We start from the raw sequence: 22104 nt of genomic DNA, 5'->3' as shown, positions 1-22104 counted from the left end.
CCTGCTTCTGGTTCCCATCTAGGTCATATCCTTGCTCTGCTTTTGCCATCGTTCTCAAATTCGTTTCCATTTTACATGTCACCGAATTCAAGCTGAAGTTTGAAAATCACTTTTCCTACCAACACTGAGATCCAGGTGAACATTCTTCCCCAGTTTTAAGAATCAAGGGTAGTTCTTCAAGAATATTACGTACTTCAAATGCTCTAAAGCTCTATCAAAATGACACGCACTGAATATTTTCTATCTCAGAAATTAATCTCTTTTAGTAACACCTTTTAAAAGTACTAAGATCTTTTATGCATAAAATAAGGACAAGTTCATGCATTTAAACTTAATGCACCTTTCTAAATTGAAGACTATTCCCAATGGTCCAACTTTTTAGGTTAAATATTACTGGTAAGAAATCCAAGTTGAGGAAAGCTAGTTAGGTCTGCAAACACATAACCAAGTCTTATTTACTTCAGGAACCATGCACACCAAGTTCGTTCGTTCTTTCTTTCTTTCTTTCTTTCTTTCTTTCTTTCTTTCTTTCTTTCTTTCTTTCTTTCTATTTTTTGTTTGTCTTTTTGAGCCAGAGTTTCATTGCAGTTCAGACTGGCCTTGAACTCACTTTGTAGACCAGGCTGGCCTCAAACTCACAGCAATCCTCCTGCCTCAGCCTCCCTAGTGCTGGGATTACAGGCGTGCACCACCATGCCCGGCCAAGTCCTCTTTTATATTTGCTGTCATCTGTGTGCTCATAGCAGGAGTTGTTAGCTCACAGCTGCATAGCCATGCCAAACTCAACTTGGCCATGGAGCAGCCCTGTGCATTTACAAAGCCATTCCAGTGAGGAGCGCTGGAAGCCCGGTCTTCCCCTCATATCCTTCCTTAAAGCAAAGCCAATAATGAGTGAAAATAAAAACAGGAGGTATTCTCCAGAACCCCAAAGAAACCGCACTAGACTGCCTGCCTCTTAGATCAACAACTGACACTTCTGGCCCTAAGACAAAGAAAGTAGGGAAAGTGGGCAGGTCCTGGTGCGGGGATGGAGAAGGCTACTGCAGGACTGAAAATAAAAGCGGAGAACTGGGCAGGACAGAGTAGTTTAAGGAAAATAAGCTCGCTATTTCCCATCCATGTCCGAGGAGGACACTCAGTTCCAATACGGCTTTCATTTAAAGCTGGGCAGCAGCCCAGGCCATTCACTTACAAAGTAAAGTGAATCTTTGCATAAATGTCAGCCGTTATCATTATTCGATTTTAAAAAATCATAACTGTAGTCGCTATATTAGAATTACACAATGAAGGCGTGCTCTTGTGCCAATGGGTTGTGGTGCAACGTGAGATATTTCAGAGTTTCTGGATTTCTATCTCTGCAGCTAGGCCTACAAGGCAATTTTAGTTCAGCTCTGCCACTCAGGATGACTAAAGCAGACCAGTCACATGAAGGAGACACAATCACTCCTCATTCATTTTTATAATAGCCACAGCCAGGACTTAAGTGCCTCAGATGGGACTTAAATGTCAATACCTACCCTATTACTTTTCAGAAAGTATGGTAACGCTAAACTCACGGAGGTCAGACCAAGCCACCTGCAATTCCGGCTCTAACAAATACTAACTCTGCTCTAACACAAGTAACTCTTTATGCCACGGTTTTGCCCCAACACAACAAGGGAATAATGATCCTACATCTCGGGATGTGAGACATAAAGATTACAGTGGGCACTTGATACGTGACACTTACAACTCTTCATCTATTTTCAGAGTCACTACGTGAAAATAGAAATGTAAGACAATGGCATTGAAAAACACCGATGAAGTGAGTGATCTGCTAGGTAACACTCAAGGGTAAGGACACCTTCCAACCCCATGTAAAGCACTGTCACCACCAGAGCTTGTTCCGGGGTCTGGGAGTGACGATGGCATGTTCTTGCCCTAATCTTTCCCTAATCTCACCTGCTCCTTCCTGGTGGCCCCAATACATGCTGAGGACAACCTGACCACTGTCACGTGAGAGCTGGGTGAGGGCACAGCGGCAGGTGTCTGCTCACTTAGGACCTACAGGCATTTGCCTCACTTTTCACGGTGATACAGATACTACACTGTTAGTGCTACTCCGTACTTGGGACTACTTTCCTGCAGTCACAGAAGTCCCCGTTGCATTTAGATAAAATGCCACAAACCCAGTACTATGTGGGTGATTAAGATGACCTTTGCCTTCACTGATGGTTTTTTAAGGGGGAGTCCCCCGAATGACCTGGTGGCAGATGAAGCCGATCTGAGCTTAAGCAGAGGACTGGCACAGCATACACCAAAGTGGAGATGCACTCAGGGCTGCTTGGTAAGAGCCGGCTTGAATGCAGAGTGGATGAAATTCTGTCATGTTAGAATCATGGTGTTAAAAGCTCTGGGTCGCCTCAATTATTTATCACTGCCACAGAGATTCGGAGTCGATTTTCAAGTCTTACCAGCATAACCCTTACCGTTCCCCCAAAGGACACTTAAATTATTAACTGCCCAATGGACTTTCGCCTCTAAGCAAAAATATGAATTTTAAATAATTATTAATGGGAGTATCTACTACAGGAACCAACATCTCATATTAAAAGAGGAGATACAGGAGCCTTCTAAAATTGCCCACTCAGCTTTGCACGTGCAACCGGGGGCGCTAAAGCATTTCCCCATCCAAACTGCTTTGGTCATGCAACTTCTGGGCAGACCCGGGGGCTGCTTTTAAGAATTGTGAACTCTTTGCTGGGAGCCACACGAACTATTCAGCTCACCCAGGGGAGGTGAATGGACTCTTCCGGGGTACCATCTCAAAGGGGATTGCTGCAAACACGCTAAGTCCACGTAGGAACAAAAGCCATAACCCACATAGGACCAAAGTCGTTCTGTTTTGGTTCCATGGCCAGTACAAATTACAATCTGCCCACAAGCCTCAGTAAAATGCAGGTGAGCCACGATTCCAAGTAGCATTCAAAATCATCTTACCTGTCTTCCTGACGCTGGCCATCTTGGGAGCTACAGGTGAGGGTGGGATGTTTGAATGTGAGTGTATGTGCGAAAGGTTCAGTGTGGGGAAGTGTGGGAAGCAGAGGACAAGGCAGGGGAGTGAAAGGCTGGGTATAAAAGCAGGACATATTGTTGTGAGCAGGCAGGAATTATGTTTTCCTTGGGGTATATGCAAATGTTATGGATCAAATTAAAATGCAGGTAAGTCTAATCATTTTCTCAAACTGTACACGACTAACTAAATGGTACACTGGAGGAGAAAGTCACCTTATATGGGTGCTAAGAATTAACACACACACACATATTTTGGTATCTGTTCAATGCTGACCCAAGTCATAGCAATAAAAGATTGTTAAATGACGTTCAACATTAGCTGTCCACAAAATAGTCAGATATAAAGTGGACATGCACCTCTAGGAAACCTGTCTGATATTATAAAGGGTGATAAAAAATGCCACAAAGAGTTCTTGGAAATTCTCTCTGACCTCTGTTACACAAAGCTGAACTGAACTGAATAAACTGGATAGTTTATGAAATGAAGGGATGTTCTTCTCTGTGTCAAAAAAAAAAAAAAAATGTTTCTTCTCTGCTTCCTTTTATATTTGAAGCATAAGACATTTCTTACCAGTATTAAAAACTGTTTTTTTGGAAAGCCATGAAGTGCTCTTCTTGGCATAGCCCTTCTCTGGAAGCAAATGTTCTACTGAACAAAGACAACCTGCACTCACTCATGTTTCCAGTTAGGGCAAATCCTTGATTTTACTGAGCGTGAAATTTCGCTTCTTTTTATGTTTTTTTCCATGAGCTTTCATATGTACTATGCATTCTTAGGGAATAAGTAGTAAAAATGCATTATGAAACTGCTGGATCTAGAAATTAAACTGTTGAGGTTAATAGTGCTACTTTATTAGTGAAGGTATGTTTCATGCCCATAGAACGTTACATAGCATCAAATGAAGAGGAAGCTACTAAAAAGCTTAAGATGGCAACAGGGACATGCACTAAACGGCAACCCTTTCAAATGGCAGCAAAGAAACAGGACCCTTTTCCATCTATAAGAACTTGTATGAGGAGATACAAGAGAGAGAGCCAGTCACAGTACAATATTCGTATGTGCTGGAGGAGTGTGAAAAGGATATAAAATTAATTTATAAAATACCTAAAGTATGGTCCTTCAGTGTTTTTATTCACATCTTCTACCCACTTAGCTACATTATAGTCTCTTTTGAACCATGGATTTAAATACCTGCAGAAAGCAATGGAAGGAACAAAGAAAGCAGAACAAGATAGAAAATCTGAAAATACACAGCACAAGCTTAGCAAGGATGTCTTCACCCTCCATATGCAAGTGACTATGGCAAATAAACCAGGATGGGCACTGGGTGATTATGAGGCAGCTTATATATAAATACATATATATATAGAGATATATATACAATGGCCTGAGAATAATCTCAGCTATAGCAAGGCTCAAGGCATCCTAGAATGTATTCAATAGCTCTGGGAAGGCCTTTGCCAGTGGCTTCCAAAGCAAATCAGAACTCCCTTTCAATAGCAGTACTGTCAGCACTCCAGTTCACCCACCTCCAAAGTGCCTTTTTTCCAGGCCACTGCCAATTTGGTTCCTTGTTTTTCAAATGGTAATTGTGCTTTTTGAAAACATTCAGGAGGCTGCAACTCCAATCTGTCATTTGGGTATATAAAACCCCAAGCATAACTTCAAAGAGCAAATTTTCTTTTCAATACAAGAAGGCAGCTTTTACATGGCCGCTCCCTCACTCCCTACAGCTGAACCCAAGCTGGGGTCCACAGAAAGTACTTTCAGGTCAGCGAGGGAAGGTGCAGAGGAGGTTTTCTCTGGATGGTGGGGCCCAAAGCACAGGAAGTGCGGCCTACAGAGGGCTCCACAACCCTGGGGCTGGGATGAGTGAATTAGCAGCAGCAGCAATGCTCCTTTGAGCCCTCCAGACTGAAGTGCTCCTGGTACTGTTAGAAAACGGCCCTCAGGAGTCACTTCCAAGAATCTGATCGTGAATTGAGTGAATGGCTGCCAGAGAGTAACAGTGACCTCGGTTAGCATTTCCCTGATGCATCTGGCAATGTCTCCATCAGCATTACCACGCAGATTTTAAAGGCAGTAAAATTGGAGGTGTGGCTGTTATTTTCCCCAGAGTTTCTTTTGATTTTTACCCTGAAAGCCAACAAAGAACACATCCCCTTAGAATTTGGCCTTGTAGAACAATACAGATTTAATAAATTCAATAGTGGAAGAATTTGGAGGTTTTTACTGGGCTTTCTCATTTTAAAAACAATAACTTCAAGAAACAGTATAGGCAATGAAGATCCAAGCTCTATAAAATTTGTTATTATAAAATACATTATTTGTTTTTGGTTAAAGTTCACTTTTTTCTACTGTATGTAGCCTTGAGTTGTTTATAAATACATTTAAAGCCAAATCCACACTTCCACAGTAATAGTTTTAAAAGCAGGTTATTTTTCCATAGCCTGGCTGTTCCTTCACTGTTAGCTAGAACCAAGGAACTCTACAAAATAACATCATGATTCTCTCTTTTTTTAAAAAGGGTTTTATTTCTCTTTATACTTTTTCAATACTTTTAATTGAGACAGGATCTCACTGCGCATGCCAGGCTTCCAGGCTGGCCTTGACTTCACTATGTAGCCTGCGCTGGCCTCAAATTCATAGCGATCCTCCTGCTTCAGCTTCCCAAGTACTGGGATTAAAAGTGTGCACCACCACACCTGGCCTTTTTATACTTACAGACCATCTTTACTAAGATAACTGTCTGATCTAGGAACAACTCACAATCACTGCCTTCAGCCACAATCACTGCCTACTTGTACTTTTCACAGAGATAGTCAAAGCCTGCATAAAGATTTCCACTGAGGCTGAACAAAAAGAAAAAGTCAAAAAGAAAGTGCAGAGCTGCTGATGAAGGCTGGTGAGTGCTTTGGCCTGAGGAAAACTGTAGAAAAAGCTTATGCAGCTGTTATCGGGTGAAACAGGGCCACACACCGAACGGAGTCACCTGCAGGGAGATGGCCACTTCCTGGAGGAGATGTTCATCTCTTTCACTGAGTAGCTCCGAAAACCCAAGGCCTGGTACCATAGCTGTTCCATGAAAGCTACAGCCACCTGGCTGGACTTGCACTTGGTAGGCCTTTTCCTGTGTTTCAGGGAGCAACTCAGAAGGCTGGAGTCACTTCACAGAGCCACTGAAGAGAACTCTGAATTGTTGCTCCACCTGGGAGCCTGCCCAGGAAAGGGTTTTCAGAGTGGACTTCCTGACATCTCTACATCACAGTGGCCAGAATGGTGGGATTCTATTAAACGTCAATCACCCTGTGTGCCTTGACTTGGCTTGTAGCGCAACATGCAAAAAATGCGTCAGACGGGATGGGAGAGCTCTTATGTTCTCCGGGATGGAAAGGCAGAGGAAAATTAGCTGGTGCTGGCTGGACCAGGAGCACCTCTGAGCAGACATGGAGGCTCGGTCAAAGATCAAATGACCCTGTTCTCAGCCAAGGAAGGGACTTGGAGGGAGCTTAAGTGGCAGCCCAGAATGAAGGGGCAGGTGGAGACTGACCTGTGATCCAGACTCCCTGTCTGGGGGCTGTCAGAGCCCCCTGGGCTTATGCCTTGGGATGGGACTGTCTGGGCGAGGGAGTGCCCAGGCTCGGGTGCTTGGGGCTCCCTCCTGTAAAAACACAATATATAATACAAAGTCTAAGCCAAAAAGCTCTTTCACATCATGTACAACAGTGAGGAAGGTGCATAAGCTTTGAGTGGGAAAACAGTACAACAAACAAGGACATTTTATTTTGTTAATCTGCAAAGCATGCATTTGTGGTGCATGTTGTCATTCATGTCCCAATTTTCATCACCCTTGGGGATGATGAGGTATTAAAGGCAATGCTGAAATAAAGAACCTGAAGTACCTCCTACTGTTTAAAAAAAAAAAAAATCAAAGGTATCTTTTCATGTGGTCATTTTGCTCCTTTTACAGTCACGCAAATGGTGTTATTATATCAGAAGCAGATGAGATTGCTTAAAACTGTGCCAACATAATTCTTGACATGTTATAAATCAGGAATCATTATATTATTTCAGTGCTACGGATCAAACTCAGGGCCTTATGCATGCTAGGCAAGTGCTCTACCACTGAGCTACAACCCCAGCCCAAGAATCCTTAGTTTTAAAATGTATAAAAATGCATGTACAGATAGAGAAACAGTCCCAGGACCAGAAAGTATATGAGGACAGTGCTCCATTTATTTACATGAGTCATGTACCTAGACCCAGAAGTCTGAAAAATCTGAAGGAATTCTTACTTCATCTCCCTTCTGAGATGATTCTTTTAGAGTATCCTATTAAATAATATGTCCTATTAAATATTATAACATAACTATCTCAAAGCTAGATTTCTCAAAGGCTACTACAGTAGTGTAATTTTCAGCACATGAAGTGAGGGGAAATTATTCACAAAATTTTAAAAGATAAGTGAATGCCCTAGAAAATATCATATGAATATTGCTAAATACCAAATGTTCTTTGGAGCCTAAACTAATAACTTAAACATACTACTGAAGTTCTTTTTTCCACTTAGGAATTGTCAAAGTCTTGCTACAGGAAACACTGTTAGAATACTCAATAGTACACAAAGGAAGTTCTATAGAACAGTTTGTGGTTTTTATCTGTTTTCTTATGTGCAATTCAGATAAGCTAACGAGCTCTTACCAGGTGACCTCATGCAAAACAAACCAAATAACATTCCGCATAAGAGTTTATCAGCAATGACCCCGAAAGCACCCAAGCGCTTTGGGAATGCATAAGATAAACTCTAACTGATTAGTTATTTATGATGAAGTTCTATGATGCCATTCTGGACCATGCAACGCTATCACTTGAAACTGTTCATTGTTTCTAAGGTAAAGTATCCTCTAATAAACTTTGATAAGCCACTTACAAGACAATACCATTCAGGTGGAAGGTCCACATTTCAGGGCAATGTTATTATTCCTGGACTGAAAAAGGCAGGGTACATGATGGTAAAGCTAACAGAAGTTTCTGACAAGCAGTTAACAAATACCTGCTACTCAGACTTTTTAAGTATTAAGGCATGAGGAAGCAATAAAGATCCTGGAAACGATAAACACCACTGAAGTAAGTAATAAGTGGAAAATCTTAGGTGCCTTAAAAAAGTATGGTTAGTTAAAACCAGGAAGCAAGTTCAGTCCAAAAGGATATGGAAGATGTGCTGGACTCCATGAATGGGAGATTTTAAAGGTCTGAGGAGGCTTTTACTTGTGCTTTCTTAAGTTGGAGAAACATTTTTTAAAAAAAGTACAGGGTGTTTACTTCATTGTGAAAGACCTTAAATGTAACTTCCAGCCCATCCTCACTTTAAAACAAAAGTGGCTATCATTTAAAATGAGTAGTGCTGCCTTTCACGACAATGACTCAGTTAAAGAGCAAGTTTAGGTGAATAGCCTATTAAAGGTCCTTCGAAGGATCCTTTAAAAGGGAACTATCCCCTAGTCTGAGAGAATGCTTAGATCGCAGCCATGAAGACCTCAGAGCGGTGGTTTCGGGTCTCGAGCACCATCATGCTCCAAGGCACAGGGGGTCTCCCTGATGCTTCCAGTCTGCATGTGTAGTGGGAGGAGGAAGGGTGGCCCCTTGAAATGACTGAGCCCCAGATGATGAGAAGAAAGGGGTGTTATCAAAATTCCCTCTGGAGGGAACCAAGACACCACAATGGCAGGTGACCGGTAGGAAAGCCTGCAGCAAGGGTGGGACCCCCACTGTCAGTGAATATTGGTTTGGGCACAGTTGCGGAGATGCCTATGTAAAAGAAAAAAGCCATGGTTAATTTTTAAAGGGCAAAAAGCATTCAAGAGACAAAACCAAGACCAGAAGCATGGTTTACCGGTTCTTTTGGCTATCTGCTTAATTAACATTCGACACTAATCGCATGGACCTTGGAGTGCCTTTTTCCATTAGAGGTTCAGACTTACTCAGTTGAATTAGATCGAGGTCTAAATCTTTTGCCTCTGATTTTCTTTCTGTTGCCTCCCAGGTTACCTGGAAAAGATGGTTTATAGACAGATTTTCATATAAATAAATAATTGTTCTATGTCCAATTACATGGCATTTCACCACCCTAGATGAACCAGGGTGTCACAGTGAGCTGTATCTTTAGTCCCTTTTTTATTTGGTATTTTCAGACAGGGTCTTATTAAGTCACTAAGTTTTCCAGGCTGGGATCCTCCTGCCTGGAATCCTCCTGCCTCAGCCTCCCAGAGCGCTGGGATTTGGAGCATGCACCACTACACCCAACTGGACTTATTTCTTTTAAATATAAAATCTACTTTTTAAACTTCCTCCTGCTAAGGGCATTAACAGCTAGCTCCTCGTCTTCTCAGATGAATGGATCAAGAAGTAACATTCCTGTCCAAAAGTGAGGAGGATTGGCAGGTTTTCTTCTCCACAAGGGAACAAAGAAGGAAAGATGCCACGGATGGCAGGGGAGATAGAACTACACAAGAATTCCCTTGTCTGTTACCTTATTTCTCCCTGCTCCTTATGATAAAAGCTCTTGCACACCTAAGCAGGGGGACATGGCAACTTGAGGCAACAAGAGGCCCCTGCATCTCTTTCAGGGCTGGCTTTGAATACATTCTTTTCTGCTGTTTGTCTTAACCGAACATGATTGTCATCCATGCTCTTGGGGAGAGGTGGGTGGTATAAACCCAAGCAAACTAACATACTAGTGCTACCAAACCCCAATACTCCCCACCCAAGAAGAGAGAAAAATAAAATACAACAGAAGCGAACACTGGACTCTCATTCTAAATACCCTCCTCTCTACTGAGAGAAGAGCTAGAAAGCTTATGGGAATAATCGTGTCTTTCCACCCCGAGGCCACAGAATATAAAACCTGGGTTATGCCTACAGATGGAGTCACCGTGCTGCCCTGTACCTTGCCAAGAGTTACTTCGAGGCCGTCCATTTTCACAGATGTCTGAAATATGTTTTGTGTCTGGAATCCTTTCACTCCAAGAATGAGAGAGGCCATTTGACCTGAAATTGAAAATATTTTTATAGTGTTCAAAATGGAATCAGATGAATGCTTTGAAATCAGTAAGCAAAACTTATAAGCATCACTGTGCATTAAATAAAATAAATCAAGAAAAAAATCTGAAATGAAAGAATGAAAAGAACATGAACGTCTTCATGAAGAAGGCAGAATTACACAACATTCAATTTAAGAAAAGTCAAATACAATGGAACCCCATTACAATAGTCCATAAACGAAAAGCACCAGAACTTAATGCAAGCCAATCTATATTCCCCAGAACACAGCAAGCATATGTTGCAAAGTCATTGTGTATTTCAGTGACATAAGCCCACCTGCAGAGTTATAATGGGGTCCCACTATAGATGTTTCTTAATTGTAAAGCAATGGCTTCCATTCAAATATTATGAGAACATGGACTTCCAAGAGATTGTACTAAGATTTGCTCAACCGAACCAGGTTCACCTTTATCAAAGTAATATTTATGGTTGCTTTAATAATAAAATTATTTTCCAAAAAATTTGGCACTTTTTTTCTCCACAAACATGATCCAAAGAACTACAGTACATGTTGGTTAATTATCCAATAGCTGAACTGAACAAGACGGAAGTCTGTCATGGAAACAGTTCTCACAAAGCCCATGTACCATTGAGCCCTCGGCCCTGTCCTACCAGCTTAAGTGAATCATCTACAAGAAGCAAAATCTATACACCTACTTTGTACCCCATAACAAAAGAAGTCTGACAAACTGCATATACTTAAAAGTTTGATAATTGGATAGCTTTTTAACTGGCTAAAGTCATAACCCATTACAATTTTTTAATTATTCAAAGGGAATATTTTAAGCTCTTTTTAAGTACTTTAAAAATTAGCACTATATTTATAAATTGTTTCCACATAGCATTCTGTTTAGTTGCTAATAATATCTATCTTTAAAAGAATTTACCAATGAGTGAAAGCACATGGAACTCAGCACAGTTGTTATGTGTTAATGCCCTAGGTTGGCACTTTTCAATATCATTTGCTACTTACAGACTGACTTCTGTCTTGTAAGAAAGGGTAACAGAAATTCTGCTGGAACCCATTTCTTTCTCTTTCTTCACTATGTCACTCAATTAAAATTTTTGTATTTGACCAAGGAAATATTTATGTAAGAGAATTCCACTAGATCCCTAGTCATTTTGTCTTAACCAACAAACCCTCCATGAATTTAAACATTTAAAAGAAAATCTTTCTATAGGCCCCAAACTAGTACTTCTGCCTTTGCTTTAAATTCTATTATCTAAGGGAAAGCTATCCTTCAACAAAATTCTACAGAGATCAGACTTCCCAGATCTCACCAGTTCCTTCGACTCTCCTTCCCGATGAATGTCCACAATGACGGAGCATCACTGCAGAATTTTTACAGATAATCCTTTCTGTCTAGGCCTCCAGGATAGATCATGTTCCCATAACCTAGCTGTATCACCTCTTGTGCAAGCTAACAGATGTGCCCAGACTCATTTGTGGGGCTACCAAGACTTGTTTCCTATCCATGACACCCCTACTGGCAACCCTAAAGAAATTCCCCATAAGAATATTTTAGCTTCCTTCAATGTGAATGCATATCTCACTCCTTAAAATATTCCAACTATTTATTTCTTCTATCCATTTACTGTAAAGTAATTATAAGGCATGCAGAATTTTAAGTGGTGTCAAACACCTTACGATGCTAGAACAAGAATATATCATCAATGTTTAAGACATATAAACTCTCACCTTACTGTTATAAAACTCAGGCAAATATTAAGCATACATTAATTCATCAACTAAGGCATAAATCATGACATCTCCAAATAGTCATTCCAGAAGAAAAGGCAAAATCATAATATTCAAATACATGATTCACAGAGAAGCAATCTGTTTCACAGCAAGCTTAGCTTGTATATATATGAAATTTAAAAAAAAAAATCAAGACAACATTTATATTACTAATTTATGTTAACTGCTTTTATTGAAGCATGACAGTAACCTTTTTCTTTGACTACCACATATGACATAAAGCTCACCATTTTAAAATATTATTAAAATACTATGTTAGTTTCTATAGCAACTTAGTGTCTTAAGCCTTGTAAGAGCAAGATACTCCAGGGTTTCTATGCAGATTTAAATTGCTTTGTTTTCTCTCAATTTTGTGGCCAAGTGGTTTGATTTGTATACCGAGTGGTTCTGAGCATATGGCATTTTGAAGTAGAGTAATCAAAGAACAAAGGATACTATTTTTTAACATTCAAGAAAGAAGGAAGAAGTAATCAAACCTGCTGCAAAATAATGAAATGTTCTGACTAATGGAATAATGTGGGATGGAACAGGTAGAAATCTGAAAATGCGACAGAAAGGCAGACCTCTTCTTAGAACTAGATGCGGAGTTTGTGCTGACTCCAGGAGGAATGTCGCTATAAAAAGAGTCGCCATCTCCAGGCTTTTTAACATAATCTCCCTGGGGTAACTGTCTAAGGCATAATAAACATTTCAGAGTCAGAAAACAAGACACACACATGAACACAGACATATATACAAATATTATTTCAGGAAAAAAAAAGAGAGGTAGGAATAATGAGCTACATGAATCAAATCTATAACAACACATAAGATTATTAATAAATGTGACAAGTTAAAGTCATTCTCACTGTAGAGATCAGAAACACAATTACTGATGTCTTTATAGATTGGAAAAAGGCTTTACTTTGGGAGGGAAATGTGGAAAGACAAGCTTTTTAAAACTGTAATCTCATTATCATTGGTGATGTTAGCTGCAGTTTTGTCTTTTAAAAAAAAACTGATGTGGCGGATGTGTTAGGTTGGTCCTTCCCCAGAAAAAGCAGCTGTTTTCCCACTGCAGTGAATAAACTCTTCACAATTTTTGAACATTATATAATGAATGTAACCTTGACTTGTTCTTTTTTTTTAACTGACTGCTTTGTAAGGTATTCCATAATTTAATCCAAATAAATTACTAGTTTGACATTCAGTTTGGAATTTCGTTATTTATTTTAAAATTATGAAGAAACTGAGGAAGAGTCCAAGTTGAGTCAAAACAGTAATTTTATAATTAAACCGTATTATGCAAAGATGGATAAATTAGCAAAAGGAAGAAAGTGTTGTGGACACTACGGAAAGGCATTTCTGGGTAGATAGTGACGATTCAGTTGACGACTTCTGCTGTCCTAAGAGTACAGCAAGGGGCAGTACGTCATTGCGCACTGGTGCCGACCCCAGTCCGCTCACTGTGAACTAAGGCTGGCACAGACTTTTCTTACTTCTCCTAAGGGAAATAGGTAGGGCCTTTATATGGTGACCCCAGTCAATGACCCCACGGTAGCTAATGTGGTCACCTGTCAGTGTGTGGCCCTCAAACAGCCAACTAACTGCAGTCAACACCTGATCCATCCACTCAGTGCTACAGTGCAAGATGTCTCACACTCATGCAAGCCAGAGTAAACCTCCAAGCAAAGCAAACGTGCAGATTCCTTCTCCTATCTGGTCTCTCTTCAGTTACCATGATAATCTTGCTTACTTGCTAATGCTAAATTTTTTCCCCAAAATGCCACTTTCAGATGTCTGCTTATTTACGTTGACTCTCATATTGCCGTAAATGTTTAAAACACTTAATCATTCTTTTGAATGGCTGAACACCTTCTCTCATATTACCGCAATGCTATTTATTCACACACGGCTATAAATCTGAAAAGTAGTTTTCAATGGACATAAAGCATGTGCTTAATTTGTGTGACTTAATCTACTTCCTTATTTTAATTAAAGAAAGAATTTACTACTAAACTAATCTGTAAGACTAATTCTACCCACAGATCTTTGACACAGGCTCCTCCAAAATAGATACTTTTTAATTCTGAGAGTGAGTTCAACTCATGATTATCCTTTCTTTTACCAGTTGTTATGATATATTGATTTTATATGAAAAATAACATAAGCCTCCATATTTACAATATTAATAATATATGATGAATAACTTATCTTCCTATGCAAGTGGTCTTTGATCTCTGGAATCACAGTTTGTTTTATCCTGCATCAGCAAAATACCCTAATACCTGAAAAAAATGGCCTGGGGGCTGGGGATATAGCTCAGCGGCACAAGCCCTGCCTGGCAAGTGCAAGGTCCTGACTTCTGATTCCTGGTACCAAAAAAAAAAATAAAAAATTTAAAAAAAAAAAATGACGCCTTTCATAGATTGTGGAAAAAAACGGCCTCAATGAAATCAAAGTTCTATATCTTGCCTCAGGGAGGAAACTTTTCTTTTGTACCATAGTTATTAAAAATGATATAGTGTAAAACAACCACTGTTAATTCATATCATTTTGTCTTGAAACCCTGTATCACTTTAAATGTCTTTGCTTTGCCTCATTTATGTTTATGATGCTGGTATGCTGCTATTGTTCTTTTTTTTTCTCATTTACTACTCTCTGTAAAAATAAAATTTAAAAAAAAATGACACCGTGTCCTATAAACATATTTCCAGTAATAATGATTAACAAATTCTTTTTATCATTACTACCTTTAATGATGACCTTAATCAGGTGATGAGGTATGTCTCCACAAATTCAAATTAAGTAAAGTCAAGCTACTATGAAAGAGGTCAGAATCACACTTTACGCCCCCAAGTGACCTTGTTTTTGTATGGTACGGGCATTCAGGCATCTATCCCTGCATTTATCAACTCTTCAGCTAGCTGACACCGCAGATGCAAAGTGACCGCTTCCCACAGTGGAGCAGGCATTTTTATTTTTTTATTTTTGCCTTTTAATGGAGCATGATTTACCAGTTTTTCCGTGTAACTTCTCTGAAGTCCACAGTCATTTTAGACACAGTACACACTCTAAATGCCAAACATACAGCAGTCTGTGGATTTCAGTCAAGGTGTTGGGAAGCCCAGTTTAGTGTGCTTCTGGGGCACCTCCTCTTATTTGCCTGGCCAGATAAAACTCTTACCTAGATTATCTATCTTCACTGTAAAGCACCCAAAATATAGACACAGCTGGGCATGGTGGGGCACGCCTGTAATCCCAGCACTTGGGAGGCTGAGGCAGGAGGATCATTGCAAGTTTGAGACCAAGTGAGCTCAAGCCCAGCCTGAACTGCCTAATGAGACCCTGTCTCAAAAAAGACCAAAAAAAAACAACAACAAAAGAAATATAGGCACTACTTCTGTCTGCACCCTCCTAGAAATACAAGGAATGGTCACATCTTTCTTTACATAGTAAATACTAGTGATAGATTATTAATTTGTTAACAATATTTAACATATCTCACTCTTCACTTTTATATTATTTATTATATATTTAACAAATGTTTCTTTAGTGAAGATAAAGATGATTAGTGGTCCTTAATCAATAAAATAACGTTTTATTATTTTTATGAAACATCGTAAAAGACCAACCAAATGATGCCCTTAAAATTTTAATTGAGCTTCTTCTTCCAATCCTTTGTAGGTGTCCCTCCGAAATTTTGAGTGTTTTTCACAGTTCTTTAAATGTGGACTCTTTAGCACACTAACTGACCTAGTCAGTACTAAAGTTTATAACAGGAAAATTCCTCATGTTTCTTACAATACATGCAAATATTTTCGACATGTGCATATTTTTGTAAAGAACAACTCAAAGGAAAAAATACTGTTTTGCTTCAAAATTATCCCTTTCTACATTGATTATAGGTTGCCTTTTTCTTTCCTATACAAGCTTAGCTTATTTTGTGTTTTGAACTGACGTGTCTCATTTAATTACATTCTTTTGAAAGTATTCTAATTATCTAAGTCAAGGATGAACTCTTAAAGCTTAATGACTCTGGAGGAGCTGACAGATACAAACTGCAATTATTACTTCTCTGAAGGTCTAGGCTCACTGCTTGCTCTTGTGTGTTCATAATTATAAGTCATCTAGTTGTTGCATAGGAGCGTTATAAATGTAAACACTAAGGAAGACTATTTCTGGGACATCCAAATAGCTTTTGGGCAAATGGTTGACCTCATTATGAAAGAAGTCTGATCTTTCCTAAAAGTACCCATTAAACAGTTACATTTAATTGCATCATCCCTAGGTATCCGTGGAATGAAAAAATTTTAAGCAAGTTTCAGCCTTAGTGCTACAGAAGATATTTATCCAGTGCTTCGTTGGCGTCTGGCTCTTATTGGAACTGTTACTGTACTGTTTTAAGACATATTCCATAAGGTGTTCTGAGTCACACCGATAGATTCATGAATATTACTGGAATAATGTAGATATAAAAAGCAACCAAGAAAGGCTTGAAAAAAAAGTGAGACTTCCATAAGAGGAAAATAAAGTGGCTAAAACAGGTGAAAGAGAAAAGAAATAAAGGGGAGCCGATTCTGCTTAAAGTAAAACCACAGATCAGAAAGACATGACCTAAAATACTGTATTTCTCATTAGTCATAGTGACGAGTATTCATTTCAGACAAGGAAAAAAGATCCCCATTGAATAGGAATGCTTTATAAATCAAAGCTCAGCTAATGTTTCTTATTTTGTTTGTAGATCTGCCCCAAAACTAAAACCTATTTATAATTCTTGTTACCAACCAGACAGCTGCTGAAGTCCTAAAGCACTCCTGCTTTGACATAATAAAGTCAACTTTAAAAAGTATGGAGGTTTTCTTTCCTGGTGATTTGGGAGAAAATGATAAACAGCTATCTTTGTAATTACCTAATGTCTAAGGCTTCTGCAGGGCCCCCTGGCTGCGTGGATCTATGCCTTGCCCAATAGCACTGGTGGGTTGAAAGTGATGGGATTTAAGTGACATGTGGAGTTCAGCCCCAAAACAAGACTTTAACTATTTTTAAATAAGTAGTCTGCAAACACAAAGGAAAAAAGCAGGGCTTATTTGTCAGCTTTTTATCAGCCTTGTAAATAAATACACATCACACTCCTTCAATATACTAAAAACCTCGAGAATACATTCTTGGGAGGAAACACTGACCAGGTTATCTAATTCACTTATGGAATTACTTGCCAGAGTTCTCTAATACTTTAAAAGTTGTGCCAAATTGGACATGTCTGAGCCATCACAACACTAATAGGACTGTGAAAGAGGTTACATATTTAATACAGCTTGCATTTAGTGGCAAACCTCTATGTTCACCAACACTTTCACCAGTAAAAGAGGGGCCCTGTGGGCCTGCTTCATGCTGATGAAAGCTGCCTTCGTTTTTGAAAACCTTCTCCTCTTTCATGCAGTGATCAGAGAAACGTAGCTTGCAGAGACCACATACTACACTGACCATGCGCCTTCACTGTAACACTTACAGACTACACAGAACTTTCACTTCTGAGTTGAGGAAAGTTTAAGTGATTTTCCAACATCACATATTAGTATATTTCCAATTCCTTAACAACTAGTCGTCCTACCACAGAACCTCAAAGGAAAACCTAATTGAAAGGCAATGCTAACTCCCAGTTATACATTCTACTTCCTAGCATCCTTTGGAACTGGTCAGATCTCTGTATGCAAATAATTTTAAGACTGAAAACTTCTTAACGCATGCTTTAGTCCGTTACCCTTAGTACTTTCTCTGTATTACTAACATATATTCTCAAAAAGAGACACCCTTTGGAGACACTTATACATTCCCAACTTCCACCTATGGACAAGGGGCAAACAAAGTTTTGTTGACAAATATCCACTCTTCAGTAACAGCTCTCAAAATATGGACTCAATTCCAAAAGCACAGCCAGACTCATGAAATGATGACTTGGTAACACCAGGAGATGTGGAATTTTACCAGGCAAATGAAGGAGATTCTGCATGTGAAATGTCTTAGCTCCATTCACGTGTTCAGTTAGAATGAGAAATGAATGTGTACTTTAAAATATTAATTATTTTGGTATAGTATGGGAAATTTCCTTATTCTGGATGGAATCCCTAGTGAGAACACATTTAGGGCACTGTTTTAGTATTGCTAATGTTACATATTTGAGGAATTTTAGTGTTCTTTTTATACATTCAGCAGTACTGTATTACATTATAATGGAAATAGAGCTGAATCATCAACTTCTTATCTTATCAACCTAATTCTATTTATTAGATTTCTGGTAACGGACCAGTCATTTCTACTCAGCAGAAAGTATAAGTGGTTGCTGCTCTATTCAAGTGGCTCAGGACATAAGCCTTTATAATATGTCACAAAGAAATCTAGCTGTTTTTACAATTTAGTCAATTTTCTCTCAGTTTTACTTTTTCCATTAATGATGAGTTCACTACTTCCAGATAAGGCTAATATTTTCTAATATCTGCACTAACTGACCAGGATTATGACTAGTGCCCTGTGAGCACCAGACATTTGTAGAGAGTCTGAAGACATTCATGGCTAAAGCCTTACAAGGGTTTTCACTCACAACACAGAAGAAAACGGAAAAGTTTAAAATTTTGATTTGTGACAAAATTGAAGGTTGCCATGGAAGTCATCATATTTATTACATCTTATTCCTAACCTGCCACTGGCCTGTAATGGAGCAGTGGAAAAGTTTAGGAAGAATCCACGTAAGTGCCCTGAGCACAGAAATAAAAACTTGTGCAAGACCTACCCTAGATAATTAACCTCCAGGATTATATTTTAATTTTTGTATCAACAGATAATAGTATTAGTAACTGTTTAGATGTCAAAAGTGAAGGTTATAAGATGGGTGCAATGGTGCAAGCCTGAAATCCCAACATGAGGACAAGCTCAAGCGTAGCCTGGACAACATAGTGAGACCCAGTCATGCAAAAAAAGGCTCAGGTCATCGCTCCGTGTGAAGGTCCTGAGTTCAGTCTCTACTACCACCAAAAAATAAAAATAAATAAAAATGGGAAGGATATATCCCAATAGCATAGTATGTGGCAATTTAAATTTAGATAAAGTAGATAATTCTTATAGAACAACATGAATATAAAATATCTCTTTACACTGTGGCTAAATATAAATTATAAGGTTATGCTGAATGGGGTGTCTGACTTTGTCCACTGGCATTCTTATTTGAAAAATATATAGGAGACAAAGATTCCAGTTACTTCTTTACCTGAGTGATTACCTAATCAGTACAAAAGTATTTTCTTACACAGATAACTAGCTCACTAGGTGACAGAACGTGCCCCTGACAGCAACACTGCAGCCGGATAAACACTTGTCATTTATGAATGAAAGTTATTACTATAACAACAGTAACAAAGAAAAAATAAATTCCCTTGGACAAAACCAGGCAATCAGGGTGTTATAAACATGAAGAAAAACCAATAAACTAACGTAAACAAACACAACAACTTCACATACAGGAAGTTTATTTCAGATGGAAAAAATTCAATTTTTATATGCTACTATAAAGTAATATAATTTCAAATTATTTCAATATCATAAAAAAATCAAGATCATCCTTGCATAAAAACAAAGTGAACTTGATTAATGATTGCATGTATGAATTTCAACAATGTTAAAAAGAGTTAAACCTTTTGGTAATATATTCAGATTATTCTCATTACATACCTCTGTTCTCGATAGTTTCTTTTCATGAACAAGAAGAGAGGGGGGAAAACAAAAAATTAGTTGTCTATGGAAGCACATTAGTAGGACACTAAGCATAAAAGCTCTAGCATTCATTGAAAGGTCTCTACAACAGGACTTTGAGTTGTGGAATTAAAATGGGAAATATACACCAAAATGATTCATGTGGTCATTAGGATAAGTAACACTGATTATTTGACAATACTGTCAAATAATTACCCATTTTTAAAAGCACAAATAAGCTGTACTTACTAAAGGATAACTGTTTCTTAAATCAATTTCATTATACTAAGCATTTCATAATGTTCTAAAGTCAATCCAATTTCAAATACAGGTTTTCAGATATATACATAGATTTCAATAATAAAATTTATGAATCTGTTTATGTACGTAAGTTAACCGCATCTTATAGAAATAAAATCATACTTAAATCTTTTTGGAATACAATTCCCCAGCTACAGCTAAACCTAAAAATTTCAAATACAAGAACATAAATAGACACCGGGATATTTTATTTCATCACATATAATAAATAAGAGTTAATTCATGGCTGTTACGGACCTCCTTAATTATTACAATTTATTCATTCAAGCTTCTCACTAGAAATATCTGCTTAAAGTTTAATCTGTTTTTTATTTGACCATAAACGAAGATAAACTTACACGAGTTTCAAAATAAACTGACCTTAAACAAAAATTTGTTCTGAAGGGTATGACAGAGCAGTGCCAGTGTGGTGTTTGTTTTTTTTTTCAAAGGAGTTGTTACCTTCCTATCTGGACACATTTGTTAACATTCTGAAGACATGTTAGGTCAAGGGACTGAGTTATTTGGAACTCCTTACTTTAAAAGATCAAGGATGTAGGCAGTCCTGGTGATGCATGCCTGTAATCCCAGTACTCTGGGAGGCTGAGACAAGATGATCACAAGTTCAAATCCAGACGGGGCAATTTAACAATAAGACCTTGTCTCAAAATGATAATAATAAAAAAAGTTTAAAACAGCCTAGAGACGTAGCTTAGTGTGAATACCCTGAGTTCAATCCCCAGTACTAATATAAATAAAATATCAAAGATATTTCCATATGGATTTCATTTGTAGCACCTTCACCTGCAACCCATTCTATCTACACTATAAGAATAATAATGGGCAGATGAGGGTAAAAATGTCAATTTGTTACTGTTTTTCATTTTGGGAACTATTAGATGGAGAAAATATAAGCATGGTATCTTTCTTTTCCACACATTTTACTTTTTATTCTCAGCCTGATTACTTGAGATATACACCTCCAAACAAGTAATCTGCATTTCCTTTTCCACAAGAGTTGGAGGAAGGATAACTAGAGAAATTAGTGAAAAAAAAAATTACGCCTCAGACCCTAACTTTCCTTTTGGATTTCAAAGAGAATGTGTGAAGTACCACCTTTCTTAGTTTAATTCCCTTACTAAAATTTCTGAGTCTTCATTTTATTTCTAAACATATTCTGAATAGTTTTAGTCTTTACAACTTTAATCACTTGGGCTCAAATTACTTGAAGATACTATAATTTGAACAACATTTGCCTTTTTTAATGAACCACCGAAGTACATATATATATTCAGAAATATTTTTTTAAAAGGTCAAACCCCAAAAGGAACAAATGGAAAATAGGTGAGGTCAACAAACATACCAGTAATTTCAGAAGCAATAGGAAAGGTTTCAGATTTCCTGAATGGGAAGTTACTCTGCAGTTGTTAAGAATGAAATGTCTATTTGCATCAGTTGGTGGCAGAAAGTCACACACTCTAGAGTTAGCGATTGTTCTATTTTCAACTGATCAAATGAAACCATGGAGCTACTTCAAAACAGCAATGCCTGTGATGATGATTACTATGTAAGTTTGACATCAAGGAAACTTGTATGTCTGCCTCAAAATTTGACTCACAGCTGGTGTTAACCTGCCTGCCAGGCAAGGAGAGATCAAATGATCAACACACAGCAAAGCGCTCCTTTCAGGCATGTAATTCTGTAACTCCAAATGTTACACAGAGGCAGACTGTGCAAATGCAACGTTTCATGCACCTCGCAACTTACACATTGAGTGGCCTGAGGGACTGGGACAGGGCAAGGTACACAGATTCAGGGAGTGCAGAGCCTGCTGGCTGTGTGCCCCCACTGCATTATGCACGTCATAGGCGCCATGCTGCACTCTGCACCGTACTGTGCTGTCTTTGCCACTTCGTAGCGTGGTTTTCTAAGTGCCTTTCTATATTTTAATGTTTGCAGCACACAAAATTTATCCTGGCGGTAAAACTCACTGGTCTCACCTTTCAGTCAAAGATACTCTTTCAGGGTTCTGGCATCACAGGAAACGGCTATATACACTTTTCAAGGTGTCTCCTGTGAGTCCTTTAGGATAAGACCCTGAGATGACCCGAATCACAGCAAATGTGTGTGGTGCTGTCTGTGGGCCACGAACCACCCCAAA

The 22104-nt window shown here is 38.6% G+C and overlaps 1 protein-coding gene across 5 annotated transcripts in view; it reads right to left on the bottom strand.

Moving 5' to 3' along the window:
- The window catches only part of Adam22 (ADAM metallopeptidase domain 22), a gene marked incomplete at its 5' end in the record, with an annotated part of 230265 nt that overhangs the window by 5546 nt on the left and 202615 nt on the right, over nt 1-22104 (bottom strand). Inside the window, 4 exon segments of one of the 5 annotated variants that reach the window (XM_013516010.1) lie at nt 9037-9103; nt 10002-10102; nt 12482-12589; nt 19623-19640. In XM_013516010.1, the coding sequence (XP_013371464.1) occupies nt 9037-9103; nt 10002-10102; nt 12482-12589; nt 19623-19640 (294 nt within the window). 5 annotated transcript variants of the gene reach the window in all.

This window comes from Chinchilla lanigera, unplaced genomic scaffold (genome assembly GCF_000276665.1).
Source record: "Chinchilla lanigera isolate Chin_1 unplaced genomic scaffold, ChiLan1.0 scaffold00031, whole genome shotgun sequence".
Classification (NCBI taxonomy): Eukaryota; Metazoa; Chordata; class Mammalia; order Rodentia; family Chinchillidae; genus Chinchilla; species Chinchilla lanigera.
Note: the sequence above shows the minus strand (reverse complement) of the source record. Positions and strands in the feature narration are given on the sequence as shown.